Source organism: Haemaphysalis longicornis, unplaced genomic scaffold, assembly GCF_048455015.1.
Source record: "Haemaphysalis longicornis isolate Haplotype H1 unplaced genomic scaffold, Haemaphysalis longicornis Haplotype H1 scaffold_26, whole genome shotgun sequence".
Taxonomy (NCBI): Eukaryota; Metazoa; Arthropoda; class Arachnida; order Ixodida; family Ixodidae; genus Haemaphysalis; species Haemaphysalis longicornis.
The window spans coordinates 135,244-160,112 of NW_027526319.1; the positions used below are offsets into that span (position 1 = coordinate 135,244).

Below are 24,869 nucleotides of genomic sequence, written 5' to 3' on the forward strand. Positions count from 1 at the left end.
CCGAGCCGAGCCGAGCCTGAAATGAGGTGCCCACACATTCTTCAAGATTCAGCAATGGATCTGCGAGTTTCCGCAGCCCATGTGTATTCGGCTACTTTTCCGTACCTTTTTCGCAGTGTGTCGAACCGAAAGAAATACGGGTTCAGTTAGAGTTCAAGTTCGGGTAAATTCATTACGTTCCGGTTCAGTTGCGGTTCGGCGTAAATCTCGCAAATCCGCAGTGCATCCTTACCAGTTAATAAAGCAGTAAACAACGGCAGTAGCGAAAGGGAATGAGCAGCGGCGCAACTCGTAGGAGACAGATCGAAGCCATTCGAAGGCGTAAAGGGGGAGCGAATCGCGAAGCAGAGTGTGTCAAGCCAAGAGGTGACGAAGTCCTTCGAGAGCAGGGGCGCAAGTAGAGTGTCTCAGGCGTTCAATGGGCTAATAAACACTTTGCAGTCAGAGCCGTTAAGAATTGCTTCGGTGTCTTCAGGCCATGGTTAGTTGCGATGACACTATCCCTGTGGTCGTAGTGGGTGATTTCAGCGCAGATACGTCGGGACCGAAGAGGGAGTGCTTTACACATTTCGTGTTGGAGACATTTGGCTTGTGATGCCACACTCACCTGGCCTAACCGACCACTCCGCGGCGTACGTGTGTCGGTTGGACATTGGCCAAGAGTGTGTCCACAGTTGCGAGCGGGTCAATCAGTGCAATCATAGCGACAACAAAGCCGTTAGACCATCGCTACTAAGTGGCAATCACTTTAAAGCTCCACAGGACATCCGCATTCGCTGGGCGGAATGGCCTTGAATTTTTGTTCTTGAGCATGTATCCTGATTCGCTTCGACGAAGTATGCCTTGCTGTGAGTTGAAGCCCGCGGAAACAAACTCATTATAGCTGTATATACAGACTTGTCAGGACTGCTGATTCCCGATGGCAGGTGTATTTACGCAACTGATAATGCTTCGTGTACCCTGAGAATAGCTTGATGACGGGGTTCCCACACGTTTGTCTCCTGAACGAGAAGCTGGGCTCCTTTGCTCAGGCGTTGCGCATGCTGACCAGCAGCTCAGGAGGCGGTTCTGTTGGGCCCCTCCTACGACTTTACACAGCACTCTGCGAAGCCCTGCTCCGATACAGCTCCGATACAGCCTCCTTCAAGACCAAGGCTGTTAGAAAGTATGCAGGCCGGATCTCTGCAGTATTGTCTTGGCCTTTATAAGACAACTTCTACGCTGGGGACCATACGACAGTCTAGGCACTTTTCACCCAGCGTGCTGGTCAAGGAGAAACAGTTTCGCACAATTCTACGGCTGGCGACTAGGGTTCCTGTACATCCGTTGAGTACGAGACACTCTACGAGACACTCTACGAGAGGTACGAGACAATCTACACCCTTGTGTCAGAAGTATCCCGCGCCGCTTCATCTCCCGCCCTGGATGTATTCCCCTTGGCGAATTGTCACCACAATACTGGACATCAGCAGTACCAGGTTGCCGATTCCAGCTCCAAAGTTGTTTACTCTAGAGCACATTTGGAATTGCTACCTTAACCACAAGCATATTTAAACCGATGTATCGGTGACGGCCACCTCATCTACGGTCGGAATATGCGTCCCATTGCCGCGGACCACAATTTCGGCCAGGTTAAGCCGCAAAACAACATTGACGACCTCAGAGCTTGCTGATTTGCGCTCTGCTTTGCAGTACATTGTTGGAAAAAGCTTCTGTGTGGGTAATGTTTCAGATTCACGGCAGGCGCTTCACAAATATCATAATTTCCACGGGAAGTGGCCCACGAAATACACACCATACATACACAGGCTCCCCGCTTGCTTCAAGGCGTAATGCTACAACGGGTACCTGGACAGTGGGGTGAATAGGAATGTGGTAGCCGACGAAACAGCTTGCCCGGCCCACAACCAGTCGTGTCATCATCCCGATTCCTATCAGTCGACGTGACGCCGCGACGCTTGCGTACTCTGCAGCGCGGCAGTTACAACTCTCCATATGAACGTGTGGATCAAAAAATTATCAGCCATTCTACAGAGTTGATCCCGCCTGCACTTTCCGAATGCCGCGTGGCCTGGGAAAGTGCGGCGAAGCAATTGTTCACCGCATTCACCTCAGCGTTGCTTTTACCAGCCACTACTTGCACAAGGCGCGCCGAGTTGCCTACACTCGCTGTCACGCTTGCAGTGTTCGTGAGGAAATAGAACATGTACTGTGTGTGTGTTCCAGTTATGACACCCCGCGAAAAACCTTGAAGGCAACTTTGGGACTGCGTGCTGACCCACCACTTAAACTTTGCGACGTCATAGGTCCACAGCACTCAACTGCTGTGGCAACACGGAGTACGAGGGCCTTGGGTGTTATTTCTCTGCGACTCCGGCCTGAACGAAACCCTGTGAACGTTTTCCTTAACTTTACTGCTGTGCGTGTGCTGTGTGCGTGTTCCTGCGTCTGCCAGTTTCTGCGTGCTTATTTGCGTTTGTTAGTGTTTGTATGAATTTTTGTGTCTTCTTGTCCTTTTATTTTCGCACTTCTCATGTTCATGTGGAGTAGCAAGCCAAACTCGGCTGAATTCTCTTCATCACTAAAGCATATCCATCCTCCCTCCCTGCTGGAAGGGATCTCCTAATTTATTTACTACACATATGTTAAAGCAATCATGAAAGTTCATGGTTGTGCGATGCAGTTCACAGGAAACGCGCACTACAATTTCTGAACGTGTTAACCCTGCCACTGGGAACAATGATTGGAAATGCGGAAAGCTCGTCACGCTTACGGAATTGTTTCACCGGTCGAGCAGAATATATTTTGTATCTAGGGAAGATTTTGCCCAGTTTGGGTGGGTAGGGCCAGGGGCGTAGCTAGGGAGGGGGGCACACCGGACCCGTGCCCCCCCCCCCCTCTTCCCCGAAATGTTTCGTGCCAGGCTGGGGTGCGGTTTAAGTAGCCTGAACAACCACCTGAAGTCGCCTCCAGGCGCGGAACCTGCAGTTTTAAGTACATTCTTGTTCATATGAAGCTGAAAAAAGGGGCTACGTCAACGTCTGATCCCTGTACCCGCTCCAGACGCTGTACATATCAGCATATACAACCGGGGGACGTGCCCGTCTCCGAATAGCTCCTAGTGAATTTCGCGTCGGATACACCGAGTTGCGCCGGGAACCTGCCGCGAGACGATCGAGGCATGCAGTCCCGCTGTTTCGCTGGTGGAACAGCACGGCCGGGAAATGGCGAAATAGCAGGATAAGCCTCATATAGGCATACATGTGGTCTATTCCTTGTCTTTACATTCCTTGGTCATTCCTTGTCTTTACACTGGTACAAAGTGTAATAACATGACAGACCGCATGTCACTGCGTTTCATTCCTTGTCTTTACACTGGTACAAAGTGTAATAACATGACAGACCGCATGTCACTGCATTTCGTTCATTCAACTATCAATCCTTGATATGTTTATTTTTCTACCGACATCACATTTCATTGACTATTGCAGTTCCATAATTTCTGCTGTATGAAAAGCATTGCACTGCCCATCTTGTATTTCCTCCACATAAAAAAAACTGTGCAGTGCTCTTTATTGCGGAGCTTTGTCTTTGTGGCACTATTCCATTGTTTCCTTGACCTCCCTCTTGGTTAAAATCAGCATTCTGTATTTTGTTAACCGGAATTTTACTGAAGACACGACTGTTCGATTTAGCGGCTAGAAATAGAATGAGATTTAAAAAACGTGCAACAAGCTGAACATTCAACAAGGCATTTAAAGCTGTGCTGACATTTCTGCGCAGCAGCGGCCTCTCAGAGATATTGTAGTTGAGGCAGTATCGGTATAGGCATCTTCTATACATAGCCATTTATTTATTTCTCCGCCATCTTCATCCCTCTCGTCCTCTATCCACGCTCTTTCATCCCCTTTCCCTTCCCACACACAGAATAGCTGGCCAGATATACTACCATCAGGCCGACCTTTCTGTGTTTTTTCATTTCAATAAAATTCCTCTCTCTCTCTTCAACCGCAGCGCAATAAGGTGTTTCGCTCAGCGTGAGTTTACTATTCACGTTACTAGCACAAAAAATAACAAAAATTTCCCCGCATTTCCCCGAGGGGAAGAATGTGAAAGTGCGAATGCAGGAGTTGAATTTGCGCGGTTCGGTAATGTTCGCGAAAGAGAGATCACACACACACACACAACTACAAAGAAACAAAGATGCATTTATTCACAGACACCTATTTGTGTTGTCGTTGTACTTGATTGCTAGAGCGGATCTCAGCTTTGAAATTTCGTGTCAGTACTCCTTTAAGCAGGTGCATTAGCCCTTCTCACGCCCGATTCTTGGCCAATCGCCCTAAGTGGGTATGTGGTGCAGACGGACGGACGGCGGTGGACGCGTGATTCAGATTACTTGGCCAATCGCCCTAAGTGGGTATGTGCTAAAGAAATTAGGAACTCTTCTTGGCCAATCGCCCTAAGTGGGTATGTGGTGCGGACGGACGGACGGCGGTGGACGCGTGATTCAGGGTCGCTTAAGAAGTGCATTCGCACTTAAAAAAGGCGGTTACTTAGGGACGAAGATGCACGTTTGCTAGCTTCCCCGCCATAATATACCAATGTGCCGCACGTACAGTCCAGTGCGATTCGAAGGTTATCGCGGGAAAGCTACTCTTTCAAATGAAGCAGACAGAACTCCAGCTTTAGGAAATCTTCCTGCCAGTTTCGTTATCGTCGATGTAGACAAAAGGCAACCAAGTCTATGCTTCATAACAACGAATGTAAAGCCTGACGCCCATAGGGTGGAAAGTCAGTCATGCCAGCTATCGTTGTAGTATGGAACAGCCAAGAAGGGAGATAAGAGTGCGAAATCTTGATTTTCATGGTTCCGAAACGAAACCGTAGGACAGTGGCACGCTTGGCCGCTTGATGCTGGCGCGATAACCTTCAAATCGTGCTCGACTGTACTTCATAGCTGATAAAAAAGCTTAGTCCTTTTCCTAAAGGAAAATCTAAAACATGCGAATCTTGATAGTAAACACCCGGTGTTGGCCTCCACCTCCGCCTGACGACCTTCGGGGACTGCGCTCCACTCACGAGCACACTCATGGTTACGCTCACGAGCGCTTGCCCGCATAACCGCCTGATCTAAGGACGAACAAATCACCCGTGGCCTACTTATAGACCGGCGAACGGGAATTCAGGTCACCATCATCACCCTCATCATCATACAAACTCCTTGAGGTGGGCGTTAGCGTTCAGCATACACAAATCGCATGTTGAAGTCAGTTATTTCAAGCTTCGTTTGAAAAACAACGCGCAAGAAGCCTTGCCTACATATTTCCCCCTCCCATATTTTCGTCGACCGCGCCCCTCCCTCCCCCCCGAAAAAAATTCCTGGCTACGCTCCTGGGTAGGGCAGAGGGAAAGAAGCTGCGTGCGCAGCTTGACGGGTCCCCAGTCCTTACAGTGCAAGGCGGCAGCAGGGGCAAGTGACAATACTGGCATAACTGCTGAAGTCCAAAATACAAAAGGGAGACGCATGCACCCCGAGCATTGACATCAATGCAGTAATTACTGCGTGCAACAACAACAACCAAAGACGGTAACGACGAACAACACTGCACAAAAGTATTTTCGTGGAAGGTAAAAAAGAAACACAATAGGAACACAAAATAAAGAAACACAATAGAAAAGCTCCCAAACTGCTTCACAAATTAGACAAGGTGGCTTGTTATTCAGCCCAGATACATCAACGAGCACAGTGGAACTCTAAATGAATGAAGCTTCCTACAACTTGGGTAATAGCTACCTTCAAGGGCCATGCTAATAGAAATGCATGTAGGAAATTTCAAGTCGCGAGAATTTTTCAAAACTATATTCTTCAGGTAATCATGAGTACATGAAACTCGGCTGCGCTGGAGAGTAATTTTCTAAAAGGTCCATGGTCTACAACGCGTAGCGGAATCGCTTTAAAAGAATTAATGCTTTTTAGGCGGCGATAAACGAAGGACAAGTCAGCCGTCAGTGTCGGCGTCGTGCATACAGCGGTCCCTGTAAAATACCCTGTGTACTGGAGGGGCGATACCGAAATGGTTTTGCGGCAAAACCGGTTATCTGGTTATTCGATTCACCGATTACTGGAATTTAAATCCCGGATAACCGGATAAGCGGATCGGATAACCGGATAACAAGGTACGCTAACCGGGTCGGTTAGCGTACCTTGTTGACTGGTCTTGTATCCGGATATTCGGATATCGGGATTTCTGTTTTATACATATCTTCGCTAACCCGAGCAGGCTGCTAGCTGCCGATTTTATGGCGCCACCGTTTTGAAGCCGATTCTTTTCCATGGCTACTCCACTGCAGAATATATTTCACACACAGCCGTCCGAATATTCAAATGTCCGGTTAAGAGGCTATTGAAACCGGCTGTACTGATTATATGTTGGTGAAAATCTGGTTGTCCAAATAACCGCATTTCGAGGCCGGAGTCACTCCGAGGCGGGTTTAACCGGATAACTAAGCACTACTTTGTACAAGAGTTTTACACCGCTTAAGCATACCGAGATGGTTTAGAGAAAAATACTGATTAAATAGTCATGCTTGCTCAAACCTCATTATGCTAAATTATTTCCGAAGTTTTATGTAATGTACCCAACATAGTTTAGGTGGAACGCAAACGGCAGTTTACATCCAATTCAAAATTCTACGTCTCAGATGGGTCATAAAATTTAAGTAACATAGTAATTTTTCCCACGAGTGCACCTGCGACTGCACAATCAACTATTTGCTGATAACAATGATGAGCAGATGATAAGCGCTGCATGCCTTAAAATTTTACACCAACTAGTGGCTACTGTGCCTCGTAACAGCTACTCTACTTTTGGAAACGTCCGCATTTGAAGGGCCGTAAAGGTAAAATAGAAGTTCTTTTAGTTAAAAAGGCTGCTTAACCCCTATCACAATGGCGCGAACTTTAGCGCAATCTTCAAACAAACGGTGGAGGTACTGAGGAAAACGTATGTAGTAGTGGCGACCCCCTTGCCAGTGGTTTTTCTATGACGTCACCGAACCTTACCTGTGTGAATAGCGGCCACCGATCTGAGCCTCCGCCCAGAAATATGACTGGGCTATTCTAGCGGGGCCTCTAGCACCATTTGATAGCATCACTTAAATGCTAACGTGGAGTCAGCACAGCGGTAACTACGTTTTTAATACTTGCACAAAATATGTCACTCCTGTCCACATCACGTCACCGTGGGGCAAAAGTTGAAGCTTTTTTTCTATTTATTGCGTTTTTTTTTCGGTTAAAAGAACTCCTTTTGTGACTGGGATGGAGTTGAGTGCGATAGCAGAGGCTACTTATTTCAAACTGACGATGATGGTGGTTGCATATTTATGGCGCGAGGCCAGCTGGGGCAAAGAGCGCCAAACAGAACTTCTTTCAAAAGTTGTGTTTGGACATTTTCTGCGGCTGTAGAAAGTTGTAGTTTGTTTTATGGCCCCTTTAAAAAAAGAGCCTTTCTCCGTTCAGTGCGGCCCTCATAATTTGCGGAAGGCCAATGGGGCAGGAAAGGAAGTAAGTTGGGAACCAGATAAGGCTAGCCAAAACACGGGAGCCGACATACCCCATAGGGTAAGGCAGCTCCCTGCGGCATCACTTCTGCAGAAGTGATGCCACAGGTTTCCTATTATTAAAAACCAATTCGCTCGCTCGTTTCTTTTTTCTTTTTTTTTTTTCAGAAGAACCGCCCTCGACTGCGCTAACCCTCAACTGCGCCGGTCTTCAGGTTCCTACGAAGGGCAGTATTCACCGCTGCAAGCCTGAACGCGCTGTCCCGCCAGCACCCTTCGATGTGGACAAAGAGTGGGTTCTTGCCGTGGCCATGAGTGGCGCTGTGGTGTTCACGCAGAGCATGTTAGTGACGGCCGGCCTTCTGTACGTCTACTTCATGGAGGACTTCGGCGCCAGCCGCGAAACTGCGGCCTGGCCAACGAATCTCAAGGCTGCCGTGATGGCTATTGCAGGTATCAGCAGTGCGACTCTTGATGACGCCTCCTGGCTGGTGACGTCAGCTTGGGGACTCATTTTCTTTGTTGTCTGCTACACTCCGGCAGAGTAGGGCTGCAGTTGATGCACTTGAACTGTATCATTTGATACTCAACTGCTTCGAAAAGCGCTTTTGCAGGAGCTTTACAGCATTAAGCTGCGGAAGACTGGAAATATAACTCGGGCTATATCTCTTAGACCAGGAATCGGCAACCTTTTGAGGTGGAGGGCGTAGTTGCATGAAGCCGATACGGAGGAGGCGGGACAGCAAATTGGGGGGGGGGGGGGGGCTTTTCAGGCAAAGGGAAGACTTTTGGTGAATTAGCAATATTATTTGCAATAATTGACAATGATCTGGCTAAGTGTGCTCATATGGGGCCATTTCAACAGGGAGCGATCCCTCTTTATTACTGTCTAAAGCCATTTGAGCTCAAAACTGTCATGTCGGCTTTCTGATTGGAACGGACAAGGTGAGGGAAGGGGGTTCTGACGTCGGGCCGGGGGCCGCTTACTACTCCTCCAGGGACCGCATGTTGCCAACCCCTGCCTTAGACTGTTTAATTTTGAACAGGTGAGGTAGAGTTCTCTGTGCTGAGAAAACATTAAAGTCTACAAATCAGTTATAATACCTGAATGTACAATTAACCTGTTAAAGGAGCACTGACACAAAATTTTCGTGTCAAATTTTTTTAACTGTTATGGATACCTACCAGCCGACTAATATCATAGAATGACACATTATATGGTCGACAGCAGCGTAAATAATAATTTACAGCTTCATTTACGCGTGTCATTTATGGTTTCGAATATGCAAACACCGAGGCGGCCGCCATGACAGGAGGGTGCTCGTGACGTCACCGTTCTCGTCGTACCACTGCCGGTGTGGACGCGCGCGAGCGTCCGGACCGCCGTGGTATCCCCACCTCCACGCGCCGGGCACCATGACGTCAGTCCCAAAACCGTGACGTGGTACACACGGAGGAGCATCGCGCGCCAATCACAGGAAGGGCGTTGGCCACGTCACGGAAGCCCTCGTCGGCAGTTTAGGGCCAAGAGGAGCAGATGGCGTCATGCTGATGCAGATTGCGAAAGGGTATCCGTTGGGTGCTTTCTTGTGCGCGAAAATAATAAACAGATATTAAAATGTATTTGAAACATGTTATACTGGACGGTTACTGTTGAAGCTGGCTGGGAGATATCGCCATATACAAAGGAAGCCTTTTACATAGTTATCCCAGGTTTGAAATTTTGTGTCCGCACTCCTTTAAAGAGAAAGCCTTAAGCGGACTTTTCAGAATGAAAGCAGGCGTCCGTCGTACGCGACAAAAATTTCTTTTTAGTTATTATTTATTTCAACATACTGCAGGCCCTTCAGGGCCCATGCAGGAGTGGTTACAATGAATTCAAGTTTTCATGGTAAGGATAATATAGGTATTCAAAAGGCAAGAAACAAGAACAATATAGAGTACACATGGACAGAAGCGTGCTATACAGTGTAAACGTTTAGTTCACAAAAAGAAGTTATATAACACTAAATATGCAATTTTTCCTTTTATCACGAGTTTAAATTCTAGATAATTTAGGGCTCTTAGAAAACACTGTAGATGTGCTGTTGACGGCGTCCGCCGGTAATCTGTTCCACAGTTCGATGGCTGATGGAAATAAAGAGTACTTATTTGTGTTTATGTTGCTATGAGGTTGCCTGATAGTCTTATTTTGATTTGTGCGTGAAGAATGCCTGAAGGGAGCTTGGAGGTAGTTAGTTCGGGGTATTTTATAATGATAGTGGAACAAAAGATAAAGGAAGGTGCTCGTGACGTCACCATTCTCATCGCACCACTGCCGGTGTGGACGCGCGCGAGCGATCGAATAGACAAGCGGATGAATTCAGTACCGTCGTCAGCTATCCCATTTCACGGCGGCGGGAACCGGAAGCTGTGCAAATTCATCCTTCGGAAGTGCTCCAAACCTCGAGGTACGAGGTATTTCATACTATCCAGTAGCAAAGACCCCGCACGGGGCACCTTGAGCAATCTTGGTGACGGTACTGGCGATACCGCGGACCCCGAGCCCCCAAACATACGCTGGATCCAACCGTGGCATTGTGTTTATAGGTGGAGGGTTAGAAACCACGAACGGTGGCCGTCGGAGCCTTGTTCAAGCTCCGGCCGATGGGCTCCCTGCCTGTCTACCAGGCAGGGAGCTCCGGGACCTCTTTGACTACCAGGGTAAGGTCAAAGGAGAAAGTACCCCCGTCTCCCTGCTTTCCAATGTATCGTATGGCATTTTCCAACCCCCCCCCCCCCCAGACGTGATCGGCCCCCGAAAAGGGGCCACACCGAAGCATCTTTTCCTCCGTTGCAATCAATCTCGCTCCAAAAGCCCGATAATTTCTCGCGCTTTCTGATCATGGAGTCTCTTGACAAGACAAAACCAATCACTTCCCAGTCCGTGTTTCTAATCTCCAAGTATCTTGAAAGCCTTGTCGGAAAGTCGTACAAGGCTAAGAAACTGAAAACGGGAGAACTTTTGATTGAGGTAGACAACAAACAGCAGTCCGCAAACCTTCTTTCACAAACGCGCATGGTCAATGTTGACATCAAGATCACACCTCATCGCAGCCTTAATAGCTGCCAAGGCGTGATCTCTGATCCAGATCTTATAAGTGAAACTGAAGCCAATCTGCTCGAGGGCCTCCATGATCAGGGCGTGACGGCAGTGAGGCGAATAACCATACGCAGAAACGATCAAATCATACCTACCAAACACACCATCTTGACGTTTGACCGCTCAACACTTCCTGAGTCGGTCAACGCAGGCTTCATTAGATGTCCGGTACGACCCTACGTGCCGAATCCACGCCGCTGCTATAAGTGTCAGCGGTTTGGCCACGGCACAAACTCTTGTCGTGGGAAACTGACGTGCGCCAAATGTGCAGCACAAGATCATCCAACCGATAATTGTGAATCTGAGCACTTCACATGTCCGAACTGCCAGGGACCGCACGCTGCTTATTCCAGAAGTTGTGAGAAGTTCAAACAGGAGAAACAGATCATTGCCTTGAAAGTAAACGAGAACATCACCTTCCCCGAAGCGCGAAAGAGGTTCGCCTCCTTCCCTCTGGGCAGGTACGCCGACGCAGCTCGCCGGGGGGCGGAGCGGCGTCTGGTTTCGGCGGGGACCCAGTACCGCGAGTCAGACTTGGTCCCGCCCCCGCCCCCCCCCCCTGGGTTGCCTCTGGCAGCCCAACCCGCCTCCGCACCGCTCGCTGAGCCAGCAGTGGTTGTGGTGGCAACCTCTTCCGTCGGGACCGGTGCCGCTCCCGTCCGTGCCTCCCCATCGTCCAGTGCGTTGGAGGGTGCCATGGACACCACGAGCCATGGTGCCTCCGACACCACCGGCGGTGGCGGCTCAAACGAAGGGCCCCCCGAAGGGGGGCCAAGTCCGGGGGGCCCGTTTCGACGGGCACACCCAGGACATCGGACGACGAGATGGACGTCGTGCCGTTCTTGCCTGCAACGCAGCGCAAGGAGCGGCCTCCGACGTCCAAGCCTTCAGATAGGCCGCCCAAAAAGCCCAATCCAAGAGTCACAGCCCCGAAAGACGACACATAAACATACACACTCCAGTAGCTCTCACACTAAATAATGGGAAGAGAAAATATTGTTCAATGGAACTGCAGAGGCCTTCTGAATAATCTTGACGACGTGTATGAGATTCTGCATACCAATCAGCCAAGTGTAATGTGTGTTCAGGAAACACATTTGAATTCTAAACACACAAATTTCTTGAATAGTTACCTGGTATACAGGAAAGACAGGGATGGCTGCACAAACTCTTCTGGCGGTGTGGCCATAATCGTCCGGAAATCTGTTAGCATGCCACCCTGTCACCTTGAACACTATCCTTGAGGCTGTAGCAATACGCTTAATAATATTTAATAGGTTGATAACGGTATGCTCCATATACATTCCTCCTGATGTTTCACTTACGAGCTCCGACTTCGAGGCGCTGGTTGACCAGCTGCCCGAACCATACATCCTTACAGGCGACCTTAATGCTCACAACTCTGTTTGGGGCTCTTCCAGAACGGATGCCCGAGGTCGCCTGATAGAAAAAGTCCTTACATCTTCTGGAGCATGCCTTTTCAACAATAAACAGCCTACATACCATAACATAGGTCACAACACATACTCATGTCTTGACTTGGCTATTGGCTCCGCAGTTCTCTTTCCTCTTGTCGAGTGGGGAGTGGGAACTGACCCATATGGCAGCGACCACTTCCCCACCTCACTCACTACATAGGTAAAGGCCCAAGCAGTCCATCTTCCCATAATAGGTTCAATGAAGCACGAGCTAACTGGAATACATTTACCGAGACATCCAAACTACACCACACATCCATAGGACACCTACACGTTGAAGAAGCTACCCAACTCCTCACGGCGCACATCCTCGACGCCGCCGAAAAGTCCATTCCCCACGCCTCTGGAGCCCCGCGCAACCAGCGGAGGCCGTGGTGGAATGAGGACTGTAGGCGGGCGCGAGAGGCCCAGAACAAGGCGTGGGGTATCCTCCGTCGGTACCCCACGTCGGGAAACCTCCTCTTGTTCAAACGGGCCAAGGCATTCGGAAAACGTTTGCGCCGTGACGCAAAAAGAGATAGTTGGCGCTCATTCATAACATCTATAAACTCGTACACAGACACACGCAAGGTATGGACACGTATACGCAAACTCAAAGGACAACAGACACACAGCCTGCCCCTGGTCAGTACAACAGGGGACACACTGGAAGACCAGGCTGACACACTCGCACAACACTTCCAACACGTGTCCAGTTCAGCGCACTACACGAACACTTTCCTGAAACATAAAGCCTCTTGTGAAAAGAAGTCCCTACACGACAACAACAAATCACAGACTTCTTATAACTCCCTGTTTTCACTACATGAGCTGAGGGCTGCTCTGAGCACGTGTAAACCCTCAGCTCCAGGCCCAGACAACATCACATATACAATGATACAACATCTACACGCAGACACACTTGAAGCACTTCTACATCTATACAATAAAATATGGCTTTCGGGGCACATTCCACACTCTTGGAGGGAGGCCATTGTAGTGGCTTTCTTGAAGGAGGGAAAGGACCCGTCGTCCCCCTCAAGTTACCGTCCAATAGCCCTGACGAGCTGCCTGTGCAAGCTCTTCGAGAAGATGATAAATCGCAGGCTCGTGTACTTCCTCGAGTACAACGGTCTTCTTGAGAGCTGCCAGGCAGGCTTCAGGGTGGGGCGATCCACGAATGATCAACTGGTTGCAATTGACTCATACATCAAGGATGCCTTCGTACATAAGCAGTACTGTTTAACTGTCTTTTTCGACCTCGAGAAGGCCTGCGACACCGCTTGGCGTTATGGGATCCTTAGTGACCTCAGGTCATTCGGCGTTTCGGGTAATATGTTGAACACCCTTGTTAGTTATTTGTCAGAGAGAACGTTCAGAGTAAGAGTTGGTTGTGCACTTTCAAAGGTTCACGTCCAAGAAAATGGCGTGCCGCAAGGTGGCGTGTTGAGTTGCACTCTCGTCATAGTAAAGATGAACTCTCCTGGAAAGGCACTGCCACCAACAATCTCTTATTCTATGTATGTAGACGACGTGCAAATATCTTTCAAATCATGTAATATGTCAATATGCGAACGTCAAGTCCAGCTTGGTGTCAAGAAGCTTGCCGGCTGGGCAGACAAGAATGGGTTTAAATTGAATCCTGCAAAAAGCTCCTGCGTTGTGTTCTCCAGGAAGCGCGGGGTCCATCCGGACCCAGACATTACTCTTAATGGCGTGTCGCTTCCTGTGAATAAGGAGCACAAGTTCTTAGGTGTGGTGTTTGATCACAAACTCACATTCATTCCCCACATCAAGGAACTTAAAAATAAATGTCTCAAAACAATGAATATACTTAAGGTTCTTTCCCACCAATCCTATGGTTCCGACAAAGAACTCTTGCTTCGCTTGTATACTGCTTTGGTTGGGTCTCGTTTGGACTATGGCAGTGTGGTGTATGGGTCGGCGACTAAGACAGCCTTGCGAATTCTTGACCCAGTTCTACACCTGGGCCTTCGTCTTTCGTCGGGTGCTTTCCGCACTAGCCCTGCTGAGAGTCTTTATGTTGAGTGTAATAAGTGGAGCCTTGAGAACCAACGAACATACATGGGCTTGCTTTATGCTTTTAAAATTTCATCGCTGAATAATCATCCTTTTTATCCTGTCTTTAACGACACATCCACATCTCTGCTCTTTGTAAATCGCCCATCCGTTCCTCTGCCCTTTTCACTTAGAGTGAAAGAGCGAGCCTCGGATCTCAGTGCTTCGTTTTTAGATGTGTACAGGTCATCCTTTTGAAACAGTTTACCGCCTTGGCAAGTTCGTCCTGTGTCGCGCGACCTATCTTTTATGAAACTTGACAAAAATCGGGTACCGCGAGCTGCAATACTGTAGCACTTTCTGTCTCTGCAGTTTAAATACCCACTTGCAGAATTTTACAGTGACGCGTCTAAAACCTCCACCATGGTCTCCTGCGCTGCTCATGGTCCGGATTTCAGTGCAGCCAGAACCATGAGCGTCCACACAACAATTTTTTCAGCAGAAGCATATGGAATTTTACTGATTGTACGACACATACTTGAAAATCATATCCCAAAGTCTATCATCTACACACATTCCTTGAGTATTGTTCGCGCACTGTCATCGCATACACCCCCCAAAAACCACATAGCTAATCTTGTATTTAACACTATCATGTCTGTGTATGCGCAGAAGCATCAGCTGCTCCTCTGCTGGGTCCCAGGAAACGCTGGGATCGCTGGAAACGAGTTGGCAGACGAGAGGGCAGCTGCTGCTGCACTCAGGAACACCGTAGACATAACAATCGTACCATATACAGACCTCAAGCCACACATAAGACAACACTTGCGTAGAACATGGCAAACACACTGGAGTGAACAGACAGACAACAAGTTACACGCTATAAAACTACGCTTGGGACCATACACCACTGACACACGCAACAGACACACGGAAGTGGCCTTGGGTAGGCTGCGGATAGGGCACACCCATGCAACGCACTCGTATCTGCTGACGGGATCTTCTAGACCCCAGTGCAGCAGGTGCGGAGAGGCCCTATCCGTAGTGCACATACTAATCACATGCAAGGCACTTCACACAACACGACACAAACACTTAAGAGAACTCTACAGACAACATATTCCCCTACATCCATCGTTTTTCCTAGGTGATGATGCCATTGTTTCCGTGAAACGTGTGTTTGAGTATTTGTCCGACGTCAAGTTTTTAAACCTCATTTCCTATCACGCATCATGAAATCTGGCCCTATACACCAGCCATGCTCATTGTCGTGTTGTGATTTTACTTTTGTTTTCGCTGATTTTACTTAGTGTTTAAGGTTTCACTCCTATTATCGACTATTGTTTTGGCGCTCTTTGCCCCAGTTGGCCTTGCGCCATAAACATCCAACGATCATCATCATCATCATCCAGTAGCAAAGATTAGCCCCTTCGGAAACGTGGATAGTCCGAGACCTTCCACACTGCCACCTTTGCCTCAGCAGTACAGAAAAGGTTTTGACCAGACCAGTAATTGCCCTTTCCACTTTGTGGCCATTCATTAATAAAAGTATTCCACTCCGCTTCGCGCCAGTACACTACAGAGGAAGAAGAGGAAGAACGCAGCCGAACGATCGAATAGAAAAGCGGATGAATTCAGTACCGTCGTCAGCTATCCCATTACGCGGCGGCGGAAACCGGAAGCTGTGCACCACACGAGAAACATATCGAAGCCATTGGAAAGAGTTAAGAAGGATCGCAAAGCATAGTGCCTCCAACCGTATAACACTAGAACTCCCTTGCACAAAGGCAGGCGAAGCAAGGCATGCCAAGCGCTCAACGGGAAATTTATGTTTTCGCATTCACAAGTGCTTTGGTGTCCTTGGGATTTTTTACTGGCAGCCATCTTTGCTTCATTTCCCAGTGCGTCTACTGACCAATGCCGAAAATGAATGGCGTTGGAAGCAATACCTGACATAATAGCTTCAAGATACGTAAAAGTAAGCAATTATATTGGGCGGAAATACATACCAAAAGCGCAAGGTGCGAACAGAAGGGTGCGGTTCAAGGACACGGCGATTCCCCCATCTGCCATTCCCTTCTACACGCTCCCCGTCTTTCCTGCTGTTACTAAGGACAGTTGTGAATTTTAACCAAGTCACCCAACTTTTCATAGTTTTGAAAGCAACACAAATGTCATTCGAATAAAGTGCTTTCATATCACTTGCGGATACAAATTTACATATAATTTTTTATGCAGACTCAACACAGTCGCTTTCGCTTGTGCCTCCCATTCTAACTGTTTCTTAGTTGCCTACTAGCACTGCTGTCCTTAGTTGAACTCAGCACGTTTTTGGCGTCAGGATAAGAGACAAACAGGAGGTTATTCTTCTCTTTCCGGATGCTTTTATCCTTGTTAGGGAAGGCTTCTCCGGACAGTTTTATGATGTACACAAGTTTTTTTTATTTCGCCTGATTTATTATCATACCATAGCGCTTTCCACTGTACAGTGGTGCGCGGCATGTATTTCCGCCTACCAGCTGTTGCACGGCATCGCAATGACCTTACCTGTTGTCTGACCTGCAGTGAGAATGCATGGCAACAAATTTTTACGGCTAGAGACGGAGGTTAACGTTGTGTCTCGTGCAAGAGCAGCTGCCACGACTCGCGGCTATCCGGACTGGGAAGGCCACCCACATGAGCATTTTCCGCTCCAGTGAACGCTTCTTTCCTCCTCCTCTAATCCACGAAATCCTCGGGGAAAAATTCCAGATTTTTCGGTATTGTAAGCACAAAATGACGAATACGACTCAGATGACGAATATGACCGAGACGCCTACCTTCTTGGGAAATTATTTGTTGTATAATCCATTTTTTATATTCTCTGTCCTTTTCCCCTCAGGTCGCGTGCAGTTCCCCGAAACGCTTTATAACACATATACATAAACGCGCAACTTCGGGAGCTTTTATGCGGCCTGTGATTAGACTTCGAAAGAAATTTCTTTACTTGAGCACCGCATATTCTAGCCCACGCCGACCCTTAAAAAGCCACCCGTTTGCACAATGAGACTTTGTCAAATTGAAAGGGTAATATTAAAGCCAGGCAACAATCACTCATCGTGAACAGCCGAGTCACTAATTTTGAGACATTCGTCGCGCGCCTCGAAGTAAAATAATCGACAGAACTAGGGGAAGGAACATACAAGAAACAGGTATTATTTGCAAAATGCGAAGAAATACTACACGTCGATGAATACAGAGTTTCGTTGCAGCGAAAAGAACGCTATATTTTGAGACATCGACGATCTTCTTTAAAGTGTTGCGAAGGCGGTTTTTCTGGTTGTTCACTCCTAATTCACACCACAGTACCTTTGTGTCACCATCGAGGAATTGTGCCTGTATACCGGACGTTTCTTTCCACAGCACATGCACATAAACACCTACGCTTGAGATACGACAGAGTATTGAAAGGTGTTCAACACATGCAGGAAAACAAAGGTGTGCACCGGTCAAAGGACTTACAGTTGTCATCAGTTGATTTAGGTGGCCTTGAAAAATCGAACGCGAATTACAGCTTCAAAATTTACAGAGTGCAAAAACCCTGTGCAGTGAATGTTTCCATTTGCTGTGACAAACTCGACAACAGCCCAGTTTGTTAAATTCCCGTTTTTTTAAATACCGAGAACATCGCGCAAGTTAAAATGATACCGTATTGCGTTGTAAGGGGCAGTGAAGAAGAACAAGACAGTACCGGATAGGCGGGGAGGTTAACCGGAGAAGAGTCCGTTTGGCTACCCTACACATGGGGGGTGGGAGAATCGAAAGCGAAAGGAAGGATACATGAAAACGTGGGGAGTAGAGATTGAGGATATAGAAAAGAACGGAGGTAATAGACATACACACGGCAAAAATGTAATTTGAACATATAAACTAGTGCTTCAGCTTATCCAGTATCCAGCAGAATGCAAATATTTCCAACAACCAAGTACACTCAGACATGTTATCCTAGAATGCAGAAAAAAAAACAAGCAACTACCACCCCTTTCCCGCATATCCCAAACCCTCATAACCAGTGGGAGACACTGCTGTTCAGTCCGTGCTTCTCGAACCAGATCCTGCAAATCGAGAAAGCAGCCGGTGCTAAGGCAGTTCATGAATTCTCGTGAACAGGGAACCACTCCTGCAACACCACAAATTCTCTCGCAATGAGCGTTTCTTTCTTCGTCTCCTCCTCTCTGTCCAGACTCCAAACGCAGATCGCTTTAGTATTTACGATTACATGCTCATCACTAAAATTACAGCGCCGCCTCAAATTATTCCAAAAGATTGGGCAAGTTTAACAGGCGGCTCCAACAATATCAGTAAAAAAAAAAAACACGCGTGAGGTCAACATTAGCAACAGTGAGAGAAACGTTGATGCTATCATCTTTTTTGGAAGGACGTACGTACGTTGTTGTCATGTAACAATGTTTCTTTCTGGTGAGCTTTTACAGTTTCGCAATGCGGGGATACCTGACCAGCTGGTAAGATGCACGGAAATAATTCAATCACCGATCCGAAACACTATATTTAAAACTGTGCGTCTAGAGAAGGTAGAATATTTAAAAACTTTCTGGCTTTGGCGGCTTTGGAACACAATGATTTGAGTAAACTCAACAAAGAAATAAATTCTACCACTGGTAAAAACGTTACTTTTGCTTGTACGGTTGGCTGTTCATATTATTGGGATAGACCTTAACCGCATTGTTGAAGAAAAATATACCGGGGGGATTTTATTTGTTACTTGTATACAGTGTTTCTTGTAGCCAGAAGTATTTCCTCTGGCGTACTAAAATGCGTTTAATTGTTCTAAAGGTGTAATTATTCTATGGTCCACTTGAATGTTACTATACCCAAATGATGCTACTGCTAACCATGCGGCACGCTGCCACTAACCATCAGTGAAGTTTTTCTGGCATCTCAGTTTTCGATTCAATGGTGGTTTATTTAACACAAAGAAACAACATACAATGGGTATATACAGGAGGAAGTCCCGAAGTCAATGACTGCAGGGGGACCTCGTATAAAACAAGCATCAACAAGTAAAAGTTTTAACAAACAGTGGTTACAGTATTATGTTGAAACCGACAAAACATATATTACAAAACTGAGATTGCACAATCAAAGTAAAAAGCAAACAAAACATGTGATAAACGCAAACAAAATGAACTCAAATTGACTGAAGATGAGCACGTAAGCTATTTTTGAAAGAAAAAAATATTTGAAGCACTTTTTGTCAAGTGAGGCAAACAGTTTCATTTGTAAGCAGCAGAAAAATGAACAGCTTGTTTACCATAATTAGTTTGAGCTTTAGGAAGTAAAACATTGTTATGAAGGGCAAAACGGGTGCAGCTCTGAAGTGGAAACTGGTTAGCAGGGATAATTTCGATAGGAAGCCTAGCGCTGAAGTATTTAAAAGTTTTATGTAGACTAATTACTTTCACTGCTTTCACGGCCACACAGACAATTTGTGATAATTGCAGCATTGTGGGACATTGAAATAATATAAATAATAATTGCCCTAATATTCATACTGCGGGACAATTGGATCTCACAACGTTAAGTGTAACAGCTTCTCGTGCTTCAGACACGATTCTGGTACTGCAGCAATTGAAACGTACGTCAAGAAGCAGCAGTCTGACAAACTAGGCAAAACTAATTGGAAAGTTTTTTTTGACTAATTTACCCTTGAAAGTAAAAGCTTAAGGCATCGAACAGAGTCGTTGGAAATTGTTCTACTAGGTTATGGTTCGAAGCACCCAGTGTGAAAAGGGCTGAGAGGCAACACTACATGAAAAATGGTTCAATACTTTGGGTGCTAAGTGCGGTGTTTTCTTATCTCTTGCGGTTGAGAGCACCTCACTTTATTTAAAGCTGAGCCACCCTCCAGGTGTAATGGTGGCATCGGCGGGAAGCGGGGATAAGGGAAGAAAAAAGAACAGACGAAACGCCTCGTGTATGTTTTTGTTTTCTTCGCTTGTCCCCGTGTCAATCCACGCTCCCCGCCGATGCAATGTATTACCAAGTCGGCGAAGCTTTCGCTGTAAGGGTTGGTCTTTGGCGATTACGTCCTGTCCTGCAGGCCTCCAGTGAGGCGACTGTGCGCTCTTATTATTATCGTCGTCGTTCTTTTTTTCTTGCGTCGTTTTGGTCTTGCTTTTATCCTTTACGGTATTGGCGCGTACCCACTAAGGGGGATTGTAATCTTCCGTTTTGTGTTCTTCTTCGCCTTTGTATGCCCTACACATTCGCCGTTAACGTTAAGGTGGTTTGTTGCTTCTGTAATTATAAATGCGCATATTACTCCTGTAGGCCTCCATACATGTCTCCGACACATATTTTCGCATCGTCATTTTCACTTTTTCTTACCGTCATCATGGTTTAGATTATGGGCCTTCTAAATTATATATTACCCCTTTTTATGCTCCTCACCTTCATCAAACCGTTATCTCGCTTATGCCAATTTCAAGTTTTGCGACGTTCGGCTTCGCAGAGACAGAAAGTATCGTGGATTTACCACGCAAGCAAAGGTCGGTTTGGAAGGGAGGCACAAATAACTGAATAAAAAAAAACCCACACATAGGTATTATGACGTGAAGTATGAGTGATATAGTTAGTCATGAAGATAGTAGAGTATGAACAGAGGAAGTAAATAACTGAAAAGCGGTAAAACCGAAAATTGGGTTATTATAGCGGGTGTGGGAAGGTGGGAAAATCGGTAAAAGGTCGAAAACGACCAGCCACAAAAAGTGACCGCCACCGCGCTGGTGATCCCCTTCTAAGTTCCTGAATTTTCGCAGCCGCCCCATAGGGCGATTTCCCATGCAAGCCGGGTGAACTTCCCAAGCGTTGTAGTCCCACACAAGGGCCGAGCGCCAGGCCGGCGAGCCGCTTGTACCTGTTTTACCGGTGGGTGCCCGGCGCCACCAAAGCACACGAATGCACATGGTGCCTTCCACAGCCACGGTGGACGCTGAACTCGCTACCGCCTGTGGCAGGACATGCCGCCAGACTCTTTCAGCCCCGGCAATGCGGCAAGGCGGCATGATGACCGGTGGCCCCGCCAGATGGACAAGGGTCAGGGGCAACTCGCAAGGGTAAAGGCAGCTTTCCAGGCGTGGACTCCCCTTTCAAGGGTCCGCACTCGACCAGGGACGCCTGTAACCATTAAAGAAACCGGTGGGTGCCCGGCGGTACCATGATGAGGGCCCTATACACCCGAATGCGACAATCTTAAAAAAAAAAAAAACCATGAAAGAACCAGGTTTCAGTACCTCACCCAGTTTAATTTCAGCTACGAAAGGCATTTTTTAACCTAAAAAAGCAAGCATGGCAAAGTTTTCAAACTTCGCGTTACAGTGACGAAGTGATCTCATTGTAACGCGACGTCAGGAGTGACGTCATAAGGGCCGGAACTAAAGAAGTAATTATTAGTGTGTTAAGAGCACGTTAGCGTTCAAGTGGTGCGATCAAACGGAACTGCAGGCCCGACTACAGTCGCCCAGTCATGTGTTTTAGCAATGGGGCAGTTTGCGGGCCGGTAACCGCACGAAAAAGATTCTGTGACGTCATAGAAAAGTTGCCTGAAAGGGACTTGGGAGTCCCCACTGTTTCACATGATGTCTTTAATATACATATTCATTATGTTTTCGAAGTTTGCGACAAATTTTGTAATGTTGTTATTGGGACAAATTAGTCTTTACTTGTATTTTGTCTCGATGACACCTTTAAAGGGACACTGAAGTGATTTGTAAAGATTGCGGGATTACTAGCGCAAATTGTAGTCCGGAGTCCACACGCCATGTTTCGACCACTCTGAGTGCGTTTCCGCGAATTTATTTAGTCTAAAAATCAATTCGAAACTTCTGTCCTCCTCTCTGAATCCTCGCCCATTTTCTGTGGCGTTTTCGTGTGGCGTCAGGAGGAGATGACTTGGCTTGACTGCGCTACTGTACGGCTCGCCGACCTTCCGACACAGTCAGTCGGCGGCCGCCGGCGGGTCGTCGCAATTCGTTCGCTCAGTTGAAAGTAAGCCACGATACGTTTGCGAATGGACGAATGTGCCTTTCTTCAGTTTCTTAGTCTATACACTGTATAAAGCTCCAAGTCCGGGTCGCTCCACACAAGCGCCTCACAAGCGCACATACGACGCTTCGCTGACTGGTACGCTAGTAGGAAAATATTAGGCCACATGAAGGCGGGAGAAGTCAGCCAAGTCAATATAGGTATACTGAAGAAATAAAATTAACTGAAAGTTTTACCGTACAGCGTAAAACTAGGGAGCAGGAAGCACTTTTTTGCGCTGGGTGAACAAGCACAGCGGTCAGCAGCATGACTACGCATGTGTACGAACGCTTTTCCGTCTAAGAAATGCAATTGCTGGACGTGAGATATTGTGGAAATTTGGGGGACGCTTACTGCACGGGCGCTACACAACAAATAGTCACCTAAGCTGCTTGAAATGCTAAAAATAAATGAAAGTGTACACTGGTTATACATTATATACCTCATATTTCCAGGGCCGTCAGAGCCGTGGCCGAGTGGTCCGGAGCACTAAGCATGTTATTTTGCAAGTTGAAAGTTCGAATCCCCGAGGATACATTTTTTTTTGTAAGTTGATTTTTTCGTTTCGAACTTTCAACTTGCAAAATAACATGCTTAGTTCTCCGGACCACTCGGCCACGGCTCTGACAGCCCTGGAAATATGAGGTATATAATGTATAACCAGTGTACACTTTCATTTATTTTTAGCATTTCAAGCAGCTTAGGTGACTATTTGTTGTATAGCGCCCGTGCAGTAAGCGTCCCCCAAATTTCCACAATATCTCACGTCCAGCAAATGCATTTCTTAGACGGAAAAGCGTTCGTACACATGCGTAGTCATGCTGCTGACCGCTGTGCTTGTTCACCCAGCGCAGAAAAGTGCTTCCTGCTCCCTAGTTTTACGCTGTACGGTAAAACTTTCAGTTAATTTTATTTCTTCAGTGTACCTATATTGACTTGGCTGACTTCTCCCGCCTTCATGTGGCCTAAGATTTTCCTACGAGCGTACCAGTCAGCGAAGCGTCGTATGTGCGCTTGTGAGGCGCTTGTGTGGAGCGACCCGGACTTGGAGCTTTATACAGTGTATAGACTAAGAAACTGAAGAAAGGCACATTCTTTTGGGCCGTTACGGCCCAAAAATGGTGAACTCAGTTAAGAAAACATCGGCTGAAAACGAAAGTGTACACTGGTTATACATTATATACCTCATATTTCCAGGGCCGTCAGAGCCGTGGCCGAGTGGTCCGGAGCACTAAGCATGTTATTTTGCAAGTTGAAAGTTCGAATCCCCGAGGATACCTTTTTTTTGTAAGTTGATTTTTTCGTTTTCAGCCGATGTTTTCTTAACTGAGTTCACCATTTTTGGGCCGTAATGTTCACTGCTCCACGAACGAGTTCGCAGAACGCGCGCAGACTGACACTGACGTGCTAGCGAGTTCTCGTTGGCGTGATGTTGCCATAAGCACGGACTGCTTGCGGGCAGAGGGCACAGGCTAGAATCAGCAGACCCTTGGCCTGGTGCGAACATGCTTTTTACGATACAGGCATGAGTGAGGCAAGCTCCAAATATGGGGGAAAAGCGCATGGACCTTGAGCGTCTGCGGTGACGCGGAGGGCGTTCATCCATTGCGTAGGCCTCGGCTAGTGAATGCTACGATTCCAAGCCGTCCTGGGAGGCATTTTACATCTTAGGCATTTTACAGCCGACAACATGGCAGAATCGCGGGTGGTATGACGATTACCGAGATATCGAGAATGCCCATCCAACGATAACATCGGATGTCAAGCATGTTGTTTGACAGAACCGAAACCGAAACTTGTTTGAATGGTAATCTTGGACATCGTCCAATCACGGTGCACTTCCTCCTGTCGTCACAGCGTTTAGTTGGTGCGGCCGCCGCAAATCGCGCATGGTAGTTTTTCTTCTTTCGCGCTTTGTAAAATAATTACCGACTTGTCAACCGGGTAAACGATTTAAAGTGTGTTAATTTTGTGCCAGTCTACGCAGTGCAAGCAAAAATGGGAGCTTGACAAATTCACTTCAGTGTCCCTTCAAGACGTGGTCCTCATATCCCAAGCGTCTTAATTGACTAATATCAACATGCAAAGACCACAAATTATTTGCTTTGGCGCTCTTCCACCTCAAATGCCATTGCACAAATAAAATACAGGTATTCCTACAACTAACACACGTTTCTTAGTCGAAAACAACAACACAATCACTAGGTCTAACTTTTGTTTCCTGGTGACAATGCTCCGTGATGGCGCAGGACATGCGTGTTGGACTTGGATTCAAATCTTGGACGGGCACAGAACTTTCTGTACGTTATGTTTACGCATTTGGACATTTTTCGGAGCACATTTAGAGACGCGGATGCCGAACGCCACGTTTGCGTTTATTTTCATTTAAAAATATAGCTAATTTCGGCTTTACGCGGCCACCACTATCAATTTGGGTGGATTTATTTTAAAATACATGCTTCATTTATAACCAAGCGACCACCTTGTCGGCTGATCTTCTAGAAAACTATTTTAAAGGACCTAATTGATACCCGGAGAGTAGGTTGATATAGATAAAACTTTGTTGGGAAACGGCTGGCAGAGAAGCCGATAAGGGTGGCGGGGAG

General features: G+C 47.1%; 1 protein-coding gene across 1 annotated transcript in view; it reads left to right on the plus strand.

Annotated features, from left to right (window-relative positions):
- LOC144172744 (monocarboxylate transporter 5-like) overlaps window positions 1-24,869 on the plus strand; it is a 91,678-nt gene that overhangs the window by 52,670 nt on the left and 14,139 nt on the right. Inside the window, exon 3 of the mRNA XM_077701354.1 lies at window positions 7,732-8,016. Within this exon, the coding sequence (XP_077557480.1) occupies window positions 7,732-8,016 (285 nt within the window). The remainder of the gene's footprint in view (window positions 1-7,731; window positions 8,017-24,869) is intronic.